Genomic DNA, 18,536 nt, shown 5'->3' on the forward strand with positions numbered 1-18,536 from the left:
ATCCAAAACTGAAAAAATGGGCGTGCAAAATTATTCAGCCCCTTTACTTTCAGTGCAGCAAACTCTCTCCAGAAGTTCAGTGAGGATCTCTGAATGATCCAATGTTGACCTAAATGACTAATGATGATAAATACAATCCACCTGTGTGTAATCAAGTCTCCGTATAAATGCACCTGCACTGTGATAGTCTCAGAGGTCCGTTAAAAGCGCAGAGAGCATCATGAAGAACAAGGAACACACCAGGCAGGTCCGAGATACTGTTGTGAAGAAGTTTAAAGCCGGATTTGGATACAAAAAGATTTCCCAAGCTTTAAACATCAAGGAGCACTGTGCAAGCGATAATATTGAAATGGAAGGAGTATCAGACCACTGCAAATCTACCAAGACCTGGCCGTCCCTCTAAACTTTCAACTCATACAAGGAGAAGACTGATCAGAGATGCAGCCAAGAGGCCCATGATCACTCTGGATGAACTGCAGAGATCTACAGCTGAGGTGGGAGACTCCGTCCATAGGACAACAATCAGTCGTATATTGCACAAATCTGGCCTTTATGGAAGAGTGGCAAGAAGAAAGCCATTTCTTAAAGATATCCATAAAAAGTGTTGTTTAAAGTTTGCCACAAGCCACCTGGGAGACACACCAAACATGTGGAAGAAGGTGCTCTGGTCAGATGAAACCAAAATTGAACTTTTTGGCAACAATGCAAAACGTTATGTTTGGCGTAAAAGCAACACAGCTCATCACCGTGAACACACCATCCCCACTGTCAAACATGGTGGTGGCAGCATCATGGTTTGGGCCTGCTTTTCTTCAGCAGGGACAGGGAAGATGGTTAAAATTGATGGGAAGATGGATGGAGCCAAATACAGGACCATTCTGGAAGAATACCTGATGGAGTCTGCAAAAGACCTGAGACTGGGACGGAGATTTGTCTTCCAACAAGACAATGATCCAAAAGATAAAGCAAAATCTACAATGGAATGGTTCAAAAATAAACATATCCAGGTGTTAGAATGGCCAAGTCAAAGTCCAGACCTGAATCCAATCGAGAATCTGTGGAAAGAACTGAAAACTGCTGTTCACAAATGCTCTCCATCCAACCTCACTGAGCTCGAGCTGTTTTGCAAGGAGGAATGGGAAAAAATTTCAGTCTCTCGATGTGCAAAACTGATAGAGACATACCCCAAGCGACTTACAGCTGTAATCGCAGCAAAAGGTGGCGCTACAAAGTATTAACTTAAGGGGGCTGAATAATTTTGCACGCCCAATTGTTCAGTTTTTGATTTGTTAAAAAGGTTTGAAATATCCAATAAATGTCGTTCCACTTCATGATTGTGTCCCACTTGTTGTTGATTCTTCACAAAAAAATACACTTTTATATCTTTATGTTTGAAGCCTGAAATGTGGCAAAAGGTCGCAAAGTTCAAGGGGGCCGAATACTTTCGCAAGGCACTGTATATTACAGGAATATCAAAGTTCCAGAGTTAATATACTCTACGGGCATATCAAAGTTCCAAGTTATCAAATCTTCCAGCCAGTAGAATGACTTCTTGCCCCGGAGGCAATCATTAGGTGTGGGTCATTTTATGTCTTTTTAGATGGGCTGGTCTTCGGTATCCTTTTGCACACTGAGAGCATTTATACGGTCTCTCTCCTGTGTGGATAAGCTCATGGCTAGTCAGTTGGGTTTGTTCGACGAATCCTTTGCCACACTCAAAGCATTTATATGGTCTCTCACTAGTGTGAGTCCATCTGTGTCTCTTAAGGTCTCTGGAAAAGACAAAACATTTGTCACACTGAGAGCACTGATAAGGCTTTTCTCCTGGGTGGGTTTTCTGGTGTGCTTTTAGACTGGCGGGTGTTCGGTATCCTTTTCCACACTGAGAGCATTTATATTGTCTCTCTCCTGTGGGGATCGTTTCATGGCTGGTCAGTTGGGTTTGTCTTCGGAATCCTTTCCCACATCTTTTTTTATGTTTTTTGAGTGAATCAGCAAAGACGTAGCTCTTCCCACAGTCTGCACAGTGATATGGCTTCTCTCCTGTGTGACTCCTCTGATGCTTTTCCATAACATATTTATTGGAGAAGCTCTTGCCACATTGCGGGCATGTGGCTGGGGGCAGCTGTGAACACTTTTTTTTTGTTGCTATTATTTCCCCAGACTTCAGCAGAGCGATGTACTCTTCAGGGTGGGCCCTCTTGAGATGCCCATGGAAAAAACGTTCTATGGTGAAACCAAGTGTACAATGGGGGCATGGGTAGAAGGAGGACCCCCCTTTAGATTCACCTAAAGGAAAGAGAAAAAAACATCAAAAATAGAACCATAGTTATTGAGCTATGAAACGTGCCACGTGTTCTGTATATGTAACACATTATTTTATCTCTATACCCATAGACACCGAAAGTAGGGATGCTGAAGGTGCTGCAGCAACCCCTTAAAAAGATCTGAAAAAAAATAATATTAATACAAACAAAATCGTATTTTTTGAAGAAAACCCCACCCCACAAAAGTAGTGCACTGGGCCTTTTACTAGTATTAGCGGACCAATAACATTTGTAGTGCAGGCAAAACAACTATTCAGCATCTCTGCTTTGGCAAAAAAGGTAGTTTAAATAATTAAGAATATTATCTTGCAGGATTCAATAGTTGAAGTTGTAAGAGTTGTTGCCCGGTCACTGCGATTGTCACCATCGATCACCACATTCTTTTGGAGAGATTGGAAACCCAAATTGTTCTACACAAACAAGTTCTGGCCTGGTTTAGATCTTTTCTGCGGAAAGATATCAGTTTGTCTCTGTGGATGGTTTGTCCCTCTGACAAATCAATTGTACGTTTCGGTGTTCCTCAAGGTTCTGTTTTAGGTCCACTATTGTTTTCACTATATATTTTACCTCTTGGTGATGTCATTCGGATGATACATAGCTGTACATTTCGATGAACCATGGTGAAGTCCCAAAATTGGCCTCACTGGAAGCTTGTTATTCAGACATTCGGAAGTGGATGGCGGCAAATCTTTTACGTTTAAACTCAGACAAAACAGAGATGCTAGTTCTCGGTCCCAAGAAACAAAGAGATGTTCTGTTGGATCTGACAACTAATCTTGATGGTTGTACAGTCATCTCAAATAAAACTGTGAAGGACCTCTGCGTTACTCTGGACCCCGATCTCTCTTTTGACGAACATATCAAGACTATTTCAAAAGACAGCTTTTTTCTATCTACGTAACATTACAAACATCTGAAATTTTCTGTCCAAAAATGACACAAGAAAAGTTAATCCACGCTTTTATCACTTCTAGATTAGACTACTGTAATGCTCTATTTTCCGGGTACCAGGATAAAGCATTAAATACATTTCAGTTAGTGCTAAACACGGCTGCTAGAATCTTGACTTGAAACAAACAATGTGATCATATTACTCCAGTGCTAGCCTCTCTACACTGGATTCCTGTTAAGGCTAGGGCTGATTTCAAGGTTTTACTGATAACCTACAAAGGATTACATGGGCTTGCTCCTACCTATCTTTCCGATTTGGTCATGCTGGACATAAAAGACACATACTGTACGGTCACAAGACACAGGACTCCTTATTGTCCCTAGAATTTGTAAGCAAACAGCTGGAGGCAGGGCTTTCTCCTATATAGCTCCAATTTTATGGAATGGTCTGCCTATCCATGTGAGAGAAGCAGTCTCAGCCTCGACCTTTAGGTCTTTATTGAAGGCTCATCTCTTCAGTAGGTCCTATGATTGAGTGTAGTCTGGCCCAGGGGTGTGAAGGTGAACGGAAAGGCACTGGAGTGACAAACCACCCTTGCTGTCTATGCCTGGAGGGTTCCCCGGTCTCCTCTGGGATTCTCTGCCTCTAACCCTGTTATGGGGGCTGAGTCACTGGCTTACTGGTGCTCTTCCATGCCATCTCCAGGAGGGGTGCATCACTTGAGTGGGTTGAGTCACTGACATGATCTTCCTGTCCGGGTTGTCGCCCCCCTCGGGTTCGTACCATGGGGGAGATCTTTGTGGGCTATACTCAGCCTTGTCTCAGGGTAGTAAGTTGGTGATTTGAAGATATCACTCTAGAGGTGTGGGGGCTGTGCTTTGGCAATGTGGGTGGGGTTATATCCTGCCTGGTTGGCCGGGTCAGGGGGTATCGTCTGATGGGGCCGCAATAGTTTGTGTCTGGGTTCTAGGGTCAGTCTGTTATATATCTTATCCTTATATCTTATCCTGTGTCCTTATCCTAAGTATGCTCTAATTCCCTCCCTCTCCTCCCTGAGCCCTAGGACCATTCCTCAGGACTACCTGGCCTGATATCTCCTTGCTGTCCCCAGTCCACCTGGTCGTGCTGCTGCTCCAGTTTCAACTGTTCTGCCTGCGTCTATGGAACCCTGACCTGTTCACCGGGCGTGCTACCTTGTCCAAGACCCGCTGTTTTCGTCTCTCTCTACCGCACCTGCTGTCTCTGAATGCTCGGCTATGAAAAACCAACTGACATTTACTCCTGAAGTGCTGACCTGTTGCACCCTCTACAACCACTGTGATTATTATTATTTGATCCTGCTGGTCATCTATGAACATTTACACATATTGGCCATGTACTGTTATAATCTCCCCCTGGCACACCCAGAAGAGGACTGACCACCCCTCAGAGCCTGGTTCCTCTCTAGGCATCTTCCTAGGTTCTTGCCTTTCTAGGGAGTTTTTCCTAGCCACCGTGCTTCTACATTTGCATTGCTTGATGTTTGGGGTTTTAGGTTGATGTAAAAGGATGTTCCCCAATGCTGAAAGGGTGGCCTTGATTGAACATTTTTGGGAACCCCTGATATAGACGTCTTCAGCATTGGCCCCCAAAAAATCTGCGCCCCCCCACTTCAAAACAATCACAGCACCCCCACCCCCAGACTACTTCCCGCAGCTATATCTACACCACAACTGCAACCCACCCCACCAATGGTACTCACTGAAATCGACAGCATTAGCTTTCACATCTGTATCTGGCGTCATCCCTGGATCAATCCTGCTACAATCTTCAATCATTAAACCTCGTGAAATGTCACTCTCATGGTTTTCACAGTCCTTTGAAACAGAGAAGCGGATTCAGTTCAGTCAGAAAGTCAGTTACCTTCAAGAATTGGGGAAATACTAACTTGGCCCAAGAGCTAGGTTTGTGGATTGGGGTACACAGCTTTTAATAGGTAGGGTGTCAAAACAGTCAAAACAACTTGTGGAATGAAGAAACTTTCAAATTGACCCTACAAGAAGCTAACCCTACAAAACATCTCAAAGTGTGTATTTCACTCAGTACGTTATTACATGCTTGAACTCACCTGCACATTATCACTTTCCATCTCACTGTCCTCTGTATCTGAACATGATGATGATGGTGATGTTTCCAACAGCTCCCAAGGCACTGACACTTTCACAACATCCTCATCTTCTGACTTCAACCAGTCTTCATTCTCTTCTTTCTTCACTGTAATTAAGGCAACTTCCTCTTCATCTACTGGCAGATGGGAGCATTCTTTAGACTCCTCTTTGACTGGGACTGGAGAAGGCGGCACCTGACACAAAAAAACATAATTCTAACAACAACTCTGGGCTTGTAAGTGGGCTTGCAAAATGTTGAGTAGATACAAACCTTTACTTTGAGATATGTCATGCCTTTATGTCCATGCTCTTGCTCTGTAACTCCATAGATGTCTGAAACTGTGTCAAATGAGGGATCTTGTTCATCAGGGTCCTCCTTTGGACAAACCTGGGATGTTTCAACTCCTAACGAGACAGCTGAAATCGGACATTCTTCAGCCTCCTCTTTAACCTCACTCCAATGTACTGAGTGATCCTAGAACAGACCATGGTTGGTGAAAAACTCAACTTGACCAATAAAACTTGTTAATGGATAGCCGATTGTTTAAGCTATTGTAAAATGTAATTGTTTCTCACTTTGAAGAATGCATAAAATATGGTTTAACATACAAAAAGCTCTTCTGGTTGACCACTGCTTTCATATGTCCCATACTTATCCATTGGATCCATCTTCAGTAGATGATGAACAGACCCGTGACCTGTCAATAACAAAACAAACCACCCAAATGTTAAATAAGATCAAAAGGCTCAACAAAGCCCATATGAAAGTCAACAACGGCACCGATGTTGACGTAAGCGAAGGGAAATTCCATAGTAACGGAATTATGCTGAGATTGAGATTTTTCACTTTGAAATGTATGTCAAACAAAAACAATTAATTGCAAAGTTTAAAGATGTGCTCCAGCGATTTTTTAAAAACTTTTAGTGTTGAAAAGCGATATCCTAAGTATACAATGCATTCGGAAAGTATTCAGACCCCTTGACTTTTTCCAAATTTTGTTACATTACAGCCTTATTCTAAAATGGATTCAATTGTTTTCCCCCCTCAACAATCGACAAACAATACACCATAATGACAAAGCAAAACCAGGATTAGGGGTTCAATCTTGGTTTCATCAGACCAGAGAATATTGTTTCAAGCAGGCAGTCATGTGTCTTTAACTGGGGAGTGGTCTCCATCTGGACAACTCTACCATAAAGACCTGATTGCTGGAGTGCTGCAGAAATGGTTGTCCTTCTGGAAGGTTCTCCCATCTCAACAGAGGAACTCCGGAGTCCTGTCAGAGTGACCATCGGTTTCTTGGTCACCTCCTTGATCAAGGCCTTTCTCCCCCGATTCCTCAGTTTGGCCGGGCGGACAGCTATAGGAAGAGACTTGGTGGTTCCAAACTCATAAGACAACACTCAAATAGCTGTATACGTCCATAAGCAAACAGGAAAACGCTCATCCAGAGGTGGCGCTCCAGGGAAACTTTAATCCGTTTTTACCTCATTTCTACCAGCATATTGAATGTGCAACCAGAGGGAAAATAACTCTAGACCACCTTAACTCCACATACAGAGACGCATACAAAGCTCTCCCTTGCACTCCATTTGGCAAATCTGACCATAATTCAATCCTCCTGACTCCTGCTTACAAGCAAAACATTTAAGCACGAAGCACCAGTGACTACATAAATAAAAAAGTGGTCAGATGAAGCAGATGCTAAACTTCAGGACTGTTTTGCTAGCACAGACTGGAATATGTTCCCGGGGTTCTTCCGATTGCATTGAGGGGTACACCACATCAATCACTGGCTCCCACAGTGACTGTACGTATATACCCCAACCATAAGCCATGGATTACAGGCAACATCCGCACTGAGCTAAAGGGTAGAGCCGCCGCTTTCAAGGAGTGTGACTCTAACTGAGATGCTTATAAGAAATCCCGCTATGCCCGCCGACGTACCATCAAACAGGCAAAGCATCAATACAGGACTAAGATCGAATCGTACTACACCGGCTCTGACACTCGTCGGATGTGGCAAGGCTTGCAAACCATTACAGACTACAAAGTCGAGGTCGACCGATTAATTATGGCCGATTTCAAGTTTTCATAACAATCAGAAAATCGGCATTCTGATTTGTCTGATTTTTTATTTATTTAACTGGGCAAGTCAGTTAAGAACACATTCTTATTTTCAATGACGGCCTAGGAACGGAGGGTTAACTGCCTTGTTCAGTGGCAGAATGACAGATTTTTACCTTGTCAGCTCAGGGATTCATTCTTGCAACCTTACGGTTAACTAGTCCAACGCTCTAACTACCTGCCTCATGAGGAGCCTGCCTGTTACACGAATGCAGTAAGAAGTCAAGGTAAGTTGCTAGCTAGCATTAACCAGTTGGATTTAGGGGGCGCTATTTTAATTTTTGGATGAAAAACGTTCCCGTTTTAAACAAGATATTTTGTCACGAAAAGATGCTCGACTATGCATAAAAGTGACAGCTTTGGAAAGAAGACACTCTGACGTTTCCAAAACTGCAAAGATATTGTCTGTGAGTGCCACAGAACTGATGTTACAGGCAAAACCCAGATAAAAATCCACATTTTTTGAAACCGCCTCATGCCAATGACTCCTTATATGGCTGTGAATGAGCTACGAATGAGCTTACGTTTTCCACGTTTTCCCCAAGGTGTCTACAGCATTGTGATGTCTTTTTAGGCATTTCCCTTGAAGAATGGCTGTAAGCGACCATATATGGCATGTGGTCACATGGTGTCTCCCGCAGAAAACCTTGCATAAAATACTGAGGTAGCCATTTTTCCAATCGCTTCTTATGAGAAACCAACTGCCTCGACGGATATATTACCGAATATATTTGTTAAAAACACCTTGAGGATGGATCCTAAACAACGTTTGCCGTGTTTCTGTCGATATTAAGTAGATCATTTTGAAAAAAGTTTGGCGTTATAGTTTATAGCATTTTTCGGTCGATTTCTCAGCCAAGCATGGTGAAGAAACGGGAGCTTTTTCGCCTACAAAAATAATATTTTTGGAAAAAAGGAACATTTGCTATCTAACTGGGAGTCTCCTGAGTGAAAGCATCCGAAGTTCTTCAAAGGTAAATGATTTAATTTGGTTGCTTTTCTTATTTTCGTGAAAATGTTGCCTGCTGCCAGCAGAGCCTAGCATAGCATTATGCCATAACAAACTTACACAAATGCTTGTCTAGCGTTGGCTGTAACGCATATTTTGAAAATCTGAGATGACAGCGTTGTTAACCTCTTACATCTATGGGGGCGCTATTTCATTATTGGGTAAAAAAAGTGCCCGTTTTAAGCGCAATATTTTGTCACAAAAAGATGCTCGACTATGCATATAATTGACAGCTTTGGAAAGAGAACACTGACGTTTCCAAAACTGCAAAGATATTGTCTGTGAGTGCCCCAGAACTGATGCTACAGGCGAAACCAAGATGAAACTTCAACCAGGAAATGAGCAGGATTTTTGAGGCTCTGTTCTTCATTGTCTCCTTATATGGCTGAGAATGCGCAAGGAATGAGCCTGCCCGATCTATCGTTTCCCCAAGGTGTCTGCAGCATTGTGACGTATTTGTAGGCATATCATTGGAAGATTGACCATAAGAGACTACATTTGCCAGGTGTCCGCCCGGTGTCCTCCGTCGAAATTGGTGCGTCATCTTCAACTGCACGTCTTTTTCCAAGCGATTCAGAGGAGAAAATAGACATCCACGAACGATATATCAATGAAGAGATATGTGAAAAACACCTTGAGGATTGATTCTAAACAGCGTTTGCCGTGTTTCAGTCGATATTATGGAGTTAATTTGGAAAACAGTTCGCCGTTTTGATGACTGAATTTTCAGGTTTTTTTGGTACCCAAACGTGATGTACAAAACGGAGCGATATCTCCTACACAAAGAATCTTTCAGGAAAAACTGAAGATTTGCTATGTAACTGAGATCTCCTCATTGAAAACATCCGAAGTTCTTCAAAGGTAAATGATTTTATTTGAATCCTTTTCTGTTTTTTGTGCAAATGTTGCCCGCTAAATGCTACGCTAAATGCTACACTAGCTATCAATACTCTTACACAAATGCTTGTTTTGCTATGGTTCAAAAGAATATTTTGAAAATCTGAGATGACAGTGTTGTTAAGGAAAGGCTAAGCTTGAGAGCTAGCACATTCATTTCATTTCATTTGCGATTTTCATAAATAGTTAACGTTACATTATGCTAATGAGCTTGAGGCTATAACTGGATACAGGTTCTTTTCATAGCCAAACATGAACAAAACGGAGCGATTTGTCCTACACAAATAATATTTTTTGAAAAACTGAACATTTGCTATCTAACTGAGAGTCTCCTCATTGAAAACATCTGAAGTTCTTCAAAGGTAAATTATTTTATTTGAATGATTTTCTTGTTTTTGTGAAAATGTTGCTGGCTGAATTCTAGGCTTATTGCTATGCTAGCTATCAATACTCTTACACCAATGCTTGTTTAGCTATGGTTGAAAAGCATATTTTGAAAATCTGAGATGACAGTGTTGTTAACAAAAGTCTAAGCTTGAGAGCAAATATATTTATTTCATTTCATTTGCGATTTTCATGAATAGTTAACGTTGCGTTATGCTAATGAGCTTGAGGCTATAAATAGGATCCCGGATCCGGGATTGCTCGACGCAAGAAGTTAACAAAAGGCTAAGCTTGTGTTTGAATATATTTATTTCATTTCATTTGCGATTTTCATGAATAGGAAAAGTTGCGTTATGCTAATGCGCTTTGAGGCTATGATTACGCTCCCGGATACGGGTTTGCTCGTCGCAACTTATAAAAAAACAATCAATCAATCAATCATAATCACTAGTTAACTACACATGGTTGATGATATTACAACCCTAACTCTGTAAGCAGGGGCACCCTCATAGACGTCATCCTGACCAACTGCCCTCCAAATACACCTCCGCTATCTTCAATCAGGATCTCAGCGACCACTGCCTCATTGCCTGTATCCACTACGGAGCCGCAGTCAAACGACCACCCCTCATCACTGTCAAACGCTCCCTAAAACACTTCTGTGAGCAGGCCTTTCTAATCGACCTGGCCCGGGTACCCTGGAAGGACATTGACCTCATCCCGTCAGTTGAGGATGCCTGGTCATTCTTTAAGAGTAACTTCCTCACCATTTTAGATAAGCATGCTCCGTTCAAAAAATGCAGAACTAAGAACAGATATAGCCCTTGGTTCACTCCAGACCTGACTGCCCTCGACCAGCACAAAAACATCCTGTGGCGGACTGCAATAGCATCGAATAGTCCCCGCGATATGCAACTGTTCAGGGAAGTCCGGAAACAATACACGCAGTCAGTCAGGAAAGCTAAGGCCAGCTTCTTCAGGCAGAAGTTTGCATCCTGTAACTCCAACTCCACAAAATTCTGGGACACTGTGAAGTCCATGGAGAACAAGAGCACCTCCTCCCAGCTGCCCACTGCACTGAGGCTAGGGAACACGGTCACCACCGACAAATCCATGATTATTGAAAACTTCAACAAGCATTTCTCAACGGCTGGCCTTGCCTTCCGCCTGGCTACTCCAACCTCGACCAACAGCTCCGGCCCCCCCGCAGCTCCTCGCCCAAGCCTCTCCAGGTTCTCCTTTACCCAAATCCAGATAGCAGATGTTCTGAAAGAGCTGCAAAACCTGGACCCGTATAAATCAGCTGGGCTTGACAATCTGGACCCTCTATTTCTGAAACTATCCGCCGCCATTGTCGCAACCCCTATTACCAGCCTGTTCAACCTCTCTTTCATATCGTCTGAGATCCCCAAGGATTGGAAAGCTGCCGCAGTCATCCCCCTCTTCAAAGGGGAGACACCCTGGACCCAAACTGTTACAGACCTATATCCATTCTGCCTTGCCTATCTAAGGTCTTCGAAAGCCAAGTCAACAAACAGGTCACTGACCATCTCGAATCCCACCGTACCTTCTCTGCTATGCAATCTGGTTTCCGAGCCGGTCACGGGTGCACCTCAGCCACTCTCAAGGTACTAAACGACATCATAACCGCCATCGATAAAAGACAGTACTGTGCAGCCGTCTTCATCGACCTTGCCAAGGCTTTCGACTCTGTCAATCACCATATTCTTATCGGCAGACTCAGTAGCCTCGGTTTTTCGGATGACTGCCTTGCCTGGTTCACCAATTACTTTGCAGACAGAGTTCAGTGTGTCAAATCGGAGGGCATGCTGTCCGGTCCTCTGGCAGTCTCTATGGGGGTGCCACAGGGTTCAATTCTCGGGCCGACTCTTTTCTCTGTATATATCAATGATGTTGCTCTTGCTGCGGGCGATTCCCTGATCCACCTCTACGCAGACGACACCATTCTATATACTTTCGGCCCGTCATTGGACACTGTGCTATCTAACCTCCAAACGAGCTTCAATGCCATACAACACTCCTTCTGTGGCCTCCAACTGCTCTTAAACGCTAGTAAAACCAAATGCATGCTTTTCAACCGATCGCTGCCTGCACCCGCTTGCCCGACTAGCATCACCACACTGGATGGTTCCGACCTTGAATATGTGGATACCTATAAGTACCTAGGTGTCTGGCTAGACTGCAAACTCTCCTTCCAGACCCATATCAAACATCTCCAATCGAAAATCAAATCAAGAGTCGGCTTTCTATTCCGTAACAAAGCCTCCTTCACTCACGCTGCCAAGCTTACCCTAGTAAAACTGACTATCCTACCGATCCTCGACTTTGGCGATGTCATCTACAAAATTGCTTCCAACACTCTTCTCAGCAAACTGGATGCAGTTTATCACAGTGCCATCCGTTTTGTCACTAAAGCACCTTATACTACCCACCACTGCGACTTGTATGCTCTAGTCGGCTGGCCCTCGCTACATATTCGTCGCAAGACCCACTGGCTCCAGGTCGTCTACAAGGCCATGCTAGGTAAAGCTCCGCCTTATCTCAGTTCACTGGTCACGATGGCAACACCCATCCGTAGCACGCGCTCCAGCAGGTGTATCTCACTGATCATCCCTAAAGCCAACACCTCATTCGGCCGCCTTTCTTTCCAGTTCTCTGCTGCCTGTGACTGGAACGAATTGCAAAAATCGCTGAAGTTGGAGACCTTTATCTCCCTCACCAACTTCAAACATCAGCTATCTGAGCAGCTAACCGATCACTGCAGCTGTACATAATCTATTGGTAAATAGCCCACCCATTTTCACCTACCTCATCCCCACAGTTTTTATTTATTTACTTTTCTGCTCTTTTGCACACCAATATCTCTACATGACCATTTATCAATCCAGTGTTAATCTGCAATATTGTAATTATTCGCCTACCTCCTCATGCCTTTTGCACACATTGTATATAGACTCCCCTTTTTTCTACTGTGTTATTGACTTGTTAATTGTTTACTTCATGTGTAACTCTGTGTTGTCTGTCACACTGCTATGCTTTCTCTTGGCCAGGTCGCAGTTGTAAATGAGAACTTGTTCTCAACTAGCCTACCTGGTTAAATAAAGGTGAAATAAAAATAAATAAATAAAAACTAGTTTATCTAGCGTGTCCTGCGTTGCATATAAATCGATGCGGTGCGCATTCGCGAAAAAGGACTGTCATTGCTCCAACGTGTACCTAACCATGAACATCAATGCCTTTCTTAAAATCAATACACAGAAGTATATATTTTTTTACCTGCATATTTAGCTAAAAGAAATCCAGGTTAGCAGGCAATATTAACCAGGTGAAATTGTGTCACTTCTCTTGCATTCATTGCACGCAGAGTCAGGGTATATGCAACAGTTTGGTCCGCCTGGCTCGTTGCAAACTAATTTGCCAGAATTTTACGTAATTATGACATAATATTGAAGGTTGTGCAATGTAACAGGAATATTGAGACTTATGGATGCCACCCGTTAGATAAAATATGGAATGGTATTTCACTGAAAGAATAAACGTTTTGTTTTCGAGATGATAGTTTCCGGACTCGGCCATATTGACCTAAGGCTTGTATTTCTGTGTGTTATTATGTTATAATTAAGTCTGTAATTTGATAGAGCAGTCTGACTGTACGATGGTAGGCACCAGCATGGTCGTAAGCATTCATTCAAACAGCACTGTTGTGCGTTTTGCCAGCAGCTCATCGCAATGCTTCAAGCATTGCGCTGTTTATGACTTCAAGCCTATCAACTCCCGAGATCAGGCTGGTGTAACCGATGTGAAATGGTTAGCTAGTTAGCAGGGTGCGCACTAATAGCGTTTCAAACGTCACTCACTCTGAGACTTGGAGTATTTGTTTCCCTTGCTCTGCATGGGTAACGCTGCTTCGAGGGTGGCTGTTGTCGATGTGTTCCTGGTTCGAGCCAGGTAGGGGCGAGGAGAGGGACGGAAGCTATACTGTTACACTGGCAATACTAAAGTGCCTATAAGAACATCCAATAGTCAAAGGTATATGAAATACAAATGGTATAGAGAGAAATAGTCCTATAATTCCTATAATAACTAAACCTAAAACTTCTTACCTGGGAATATTGAAGACTCATGTTAAAAGGAACCACCAGCTTTCATATGTTCTGAGCAAGGAACTTAAACGTTAGCATTCTTACATGGCACATATTGCACTTTTACTTTCTTCTCCAACACTTTGTTTTTGCATTATTTAAACCAAATTGAACATGTTTCATTTTTTATTTGAGGCTAAATTGATTTTATTGATGTATTATATTAAGTTAAAATAAGTGTTAATTCAGTATTGTTGTAATTGACATTATTACAAATATATAATTGGGACGATTAATCGTCATCTGCTGTTTTTGGTCCTCCAATAAATCGGTATTGGTGGTGAAAATTCATAATCGGTCGGCCTCTACTACAAAGGGAAGCACAGCCGAGAGCTGCCAAGTGACACAAGCCTTCCAGACGAGCTAAACTACTTCTAATGTCACTTCGTGGCAAATAACACTGAAACATGCATGAGAGCACCAGCTGCTCCGGAAGATTGTGTGATCTCGCTCTCCGCAGTCGATGTGCATAAGATCTTTAGACAAGCCAACATTCACAAGGCCACAGGGCCAGATGGATTACCAGGACGTGTACTGCGAGCATGCGCTGACCAACTGGCAAGTGTCTTCACTGACATTTTCAACCTCTCCCTGTCCGAGTCTGTAATACCAACATGTTTTAAGCAGACCACCATAGTCCCTGTGCCCGAGAACACTAAGGTAACCTGCCTAAATGACTACCAACCCGTAGCACCCACCCTCTGTAGCCATGAAGTGCTTTGAAAGTCTGGTCATAGATCACATCAATACCATTATCTCAGAAAACCTAGACCCACTCCAATATGTATACCGCCCCAACAGATCCACCGAAGATGCCATCTCTATTGCACTCCAGCACTGCCCTTTCCCACCTGGACAAAAGGAACACCTACGTGAGAATGCTATTCACTGATTACAACTCAGCGTTCAACACCATAGTGCTCTCAAAGCTCATCAATAAGCTAAGGACTCTGGGACTAAACACATCCCTCTGCAACTGGATCCTGGACTTCCTGACGGGGCGCCCCCAGGTGGTAAGGGTAGGTAACAACACACTACTCTGATCCTCAACACGGGGGCCCCTCAGGGGTGCGTGCTCAGTCCCCTGCTGCTCAGTCCCCTCCTGACCTTCATGTCTTAAAGTAATGATGGACTGTCGTTTCTCTTTGCTTATTTGATCTGTTCTTGCCATAAAAAGGACTTGGTCTTTTACCAAATAGGGCTATCTTCTGTATACCACCCCCCAACCTTGTCACAACACAACTGATTGGCTCAAACACATTAAGAAGGAATGAAATTCCACAAATTAACTTTTAAGAAGGCACACCTGTTAATGGAAATACATTCCAGGTGACTACCTTATGAAGCTGGTTGAGAGCATGCCAAGACTGTGCAAAGCTGTCATCAAGGCAAAGGGTGGCTATTTGAAGAATCTCAAATATAAAATACATTTTGATATTTTAAACACTTTTTTGGTTACTAAATGATACCATACCTGTTATTTCAGTTTTGATGTCTTCACAATTACTTTACAACGTAGAATATAGTAAAAAATAAAGAAAAACACTTCAATGATTAGGTGTGGTGTACAGTTGAAGTAGGAAGTTTACATACACCTTAGCCAAACACATTTAAACTCAGTTTTCACAATTCCTTACATTTAATCTTAATAAAAATTCCCTGTCTTAGGTCAGAATAATAGTAGAGAAAAATATATATTTCAGCTTTTATTTCTTTCATCACATTCCCAGTGAAGAAGCCACTGCTCTTCTTTTTTAGGTATCTTTCTTAAGACTGCATTGTTGGTTAAGGGCTTGTAAGTAAGCATTTCACTGTACAAGGTTGTATTTGCCCCGTGTGACAAATAACATTTTATTTTATTTCTTTATATGAACTGTAACTCAGTAAAATCTTTGAAATTGTTGCATGTTGCCTACTGTTCCAGTAGGCCTACAGTGTTGTTGGATGGTTGCTTGGACAGTCGCTTAGGCTGTATTTGGCTGTTATTGTTGAAAACACTATTTCAGATGCAGCAGCTGGGTTAGCTACTTAGCTAGCTAGCATTGCTAATATTAGCAACAATGATACAGGCTTCAATCATGAGAGACTAGTGATTTGCCTGTACATTTTCTAATACATGTTATGTTCTAAAAGCCCTACATGTTGTTAGGACTGTTGTTAAAGACAGTTGCTTAGATTAAATTGAGCTGTTATTGCTGCAAACACTTATTTAGGACGTAGCAGTAACTGCGAGCATGCTAGCTAACCATCGGATACATTAACTTATGGTTAGCATTCGTTAGCATCTACATTTGAATTATTTCTTAGTGTAATGCAGTTGATTGGTGACAATGACATGAACATATATTCAGCGTGATATTCATGCAAGCATTAAAATATGATTACAACCCAAAAGCAATGTGAAATGTAAACCTGCATAAATCAAGCTCAGAGCCCTGTTAGTTGTAATGCCCAATCGCAGTTATTGTGTGTGTGTGTGTGTATATATATATATTTTAAATCTGGTCCACCATAGCCCATTTAAAACCGTTTTACAGTGTATTTATTACTATGTCATACCCTACAACTAGGGTCCAGACTTTTACCTTGTTAGGTTAGCCTACCAGATCCTGAAAAACTCTGGGCCCCAGGAAAACAGCCCCCCCGCCCACCACTCTGGGACCTGTGGGGACATCTGTGGAATTCCCACACAATGTTACAAATTAAGAAACATATCCTATAAGAATGGTCAACTATCTCAAACTTTTGAGTTAGATTTAGTATTTTAAAATGTTTGACATTATATCTCAACATTTTATTAATTTGCGGTGGCGGGAATGGGCTTCAATAAATATCTGCTCTGATTCAAAGATATCTGCAGAAAGAATGGGCAGTCTGCTTTAAAGCCAACTTTAGTTTGAAAAAAATGTTTGATTATCAAACTACATTAAGTGAAGTGGATTAACACTGGTAACAGAATGACATCCTGGGTACCTGAGTTGTACTACACAGTGATGGATACTTATGGATTTTTTTTTACCACCTTTTTCATGGTATCCAATTGTTAGTAGTTACTGTCTTGTCTCATCGCTCCAACTCCCGTACGGGCTCAGGAGAGAAGAAGGTCGAGAGCCATGCGTCCTCCGAAACACAACCCAATCAAGCCGCACTGCTTCTTAATTAACGGAAGCCAGCCGCACCAATGTGCCGGAGGAAACACCATACAACTAGCGAACTGGTCAGCGTGCACTGCACCCGGCCCGCCACAGGAGTCGCTAGTGCGCAATGAGACAAGGATATCCCTACCGGCCAAACCCTCCCTAACCCGGACGACGCTAGGCCAATTGTGCGTCGCCCCATGGACCTCCCGGTCGTGGCCGGCTGCGACAGAGCCTGGGCTCGAACCCAGAGTTTCTGGTGGCACAGCCTTAGACCACTGCGCCACCCGGGAGGCCCCAAATTTATGGATTTTAATGTAATTCTATTCATGATGATGTAGCCTGAATAGGTACAAAAAGGAAGAAATAGGTCATTTATGCTCTCATCAAGGTAATAACTTAGCAATTTGTATGGACATCTGAAAGGGTAATTAATAAAACTCAACACAATAAATCTATTTTCTTGGGCTTTTAGCCTGTGATTTTCTCAAACATATATTAATTTTTATGTTTCTACTTTACCTCCTCATAATACTCCTTCTCCTTTGCTTTTCATAATTTGTCAGTGGCATGGTGACAATCTGTGAATAATACATGAGTGGAATGAAGGATGGAATTGTATTCCATACAATGGAATCCATTTTTATTCCAGAACTACTAGTATCAAGATGATATCAATTGATTCCCCATTCAAAACTGCATTTGAGAAAGGACACACAACTGTATGTCCCTCTCCTGCCAATCAGAGACCCTCTTCATAGACAAAAGCCATCAAGTGGATGTGTTGTATTCGAAATGTCCTAAGAGGGATAGATTTACCAAGATATCCCAGCTACATTTTATTATGAAGGACCACACACAGAGAGACACTGTTTGCTTTCATTTGACACCCAATATGCTCTTATAAACTTCACATGTCGGTCTTTATGGGGTTTTATACCTCCAGTTTTCAAACACGTAACGTTATAGCTACACTCTTTGTTATAAGGTACGAGCACCATCTTTGGTTAAGCACTAGTAAATTGAATTGCCCTATGCTAACTAGCTAGATTAGTTATAGCTGGCAAACAGATGGTTTGAATAGTTAGCTACACACCCAACTTGTCATCAAATGACAATATTATAAAGCTCATATGTTTAGATAAATACATAAAACATATTTACCTTTCGGTTGGTTACATGGATGCTTAACAGGAGTATCGGAGGGTCGTGGAATATTATTGTGGTTGTATATACGGAAACTCAAAAAGACCAAACTACCACCGAGTTTGAAAACACTTTCCTATTTTACTACCACCTACTGGGCATATATGAGAGTGAATCATACTGCCCTACAGTTGTGTCAGATAACGAAAAGGCCTAGCTTGAATGATTATGAAACAGAGACCAATGTACCAAGAATAACAGAACCTTAATGAGGTGGTACTGTACTACATTATTATATATTCATAA

The 18,536-nt window shown here is 42.3% G+C and overlaps 1 protein-coding gene across 1 annotated transcript; it reads right to left on the bottom strand.

Annotated features, from left to right (window-relative positions):
- Window positions 1–763: 763 nt before the first annotated feature.
- LOC135512932 (zinc finger protein 502-like) lies at window positions 764–18,312 on the bottom strand. Its single transcript, XM_064935462.1, has 6 exons — window positions 18,249–18,312; window positions 5,976–6,064; window positions 5,638–5,841; window positions 5,327–5,560; window positions 4,961–5,075; window positions 764–2,289 (listed from the first exon to the last, which is right to left on the bottom strand). The coding sequence occupies exons 2-6, from the start codon at window positions 6,033–6,035 to the stop codon at window positions 1,571–1,573; spliced, it is 1,332 nt and encodes a 443-aa protein (XP_064791534.1). The 5' UTR covers window positions 6,036–6,064; window positions 18,249–18,312; the 3' UTR covers window positions 764–1,570.
- Window positions 18,313–18,536: the final 224 nt, after the last annotated feature.

Source organism: Oncorhynchus masou, chromosome 24, assembly GCF_036934945.1.
Source record: "Oncorhynchus masou masou isolate Uvic2021 chromosome 24, UVic_Omas_1.1, whole genome shotgun sequence".
In the NCBI taxonomy this organism is placed as follows: Eukaryota; Metazoa; Chordata; class Actinopteri; order Salmoniformes; family Salmonidae; genus Oncorhynchus; species Oncorhynchus masou.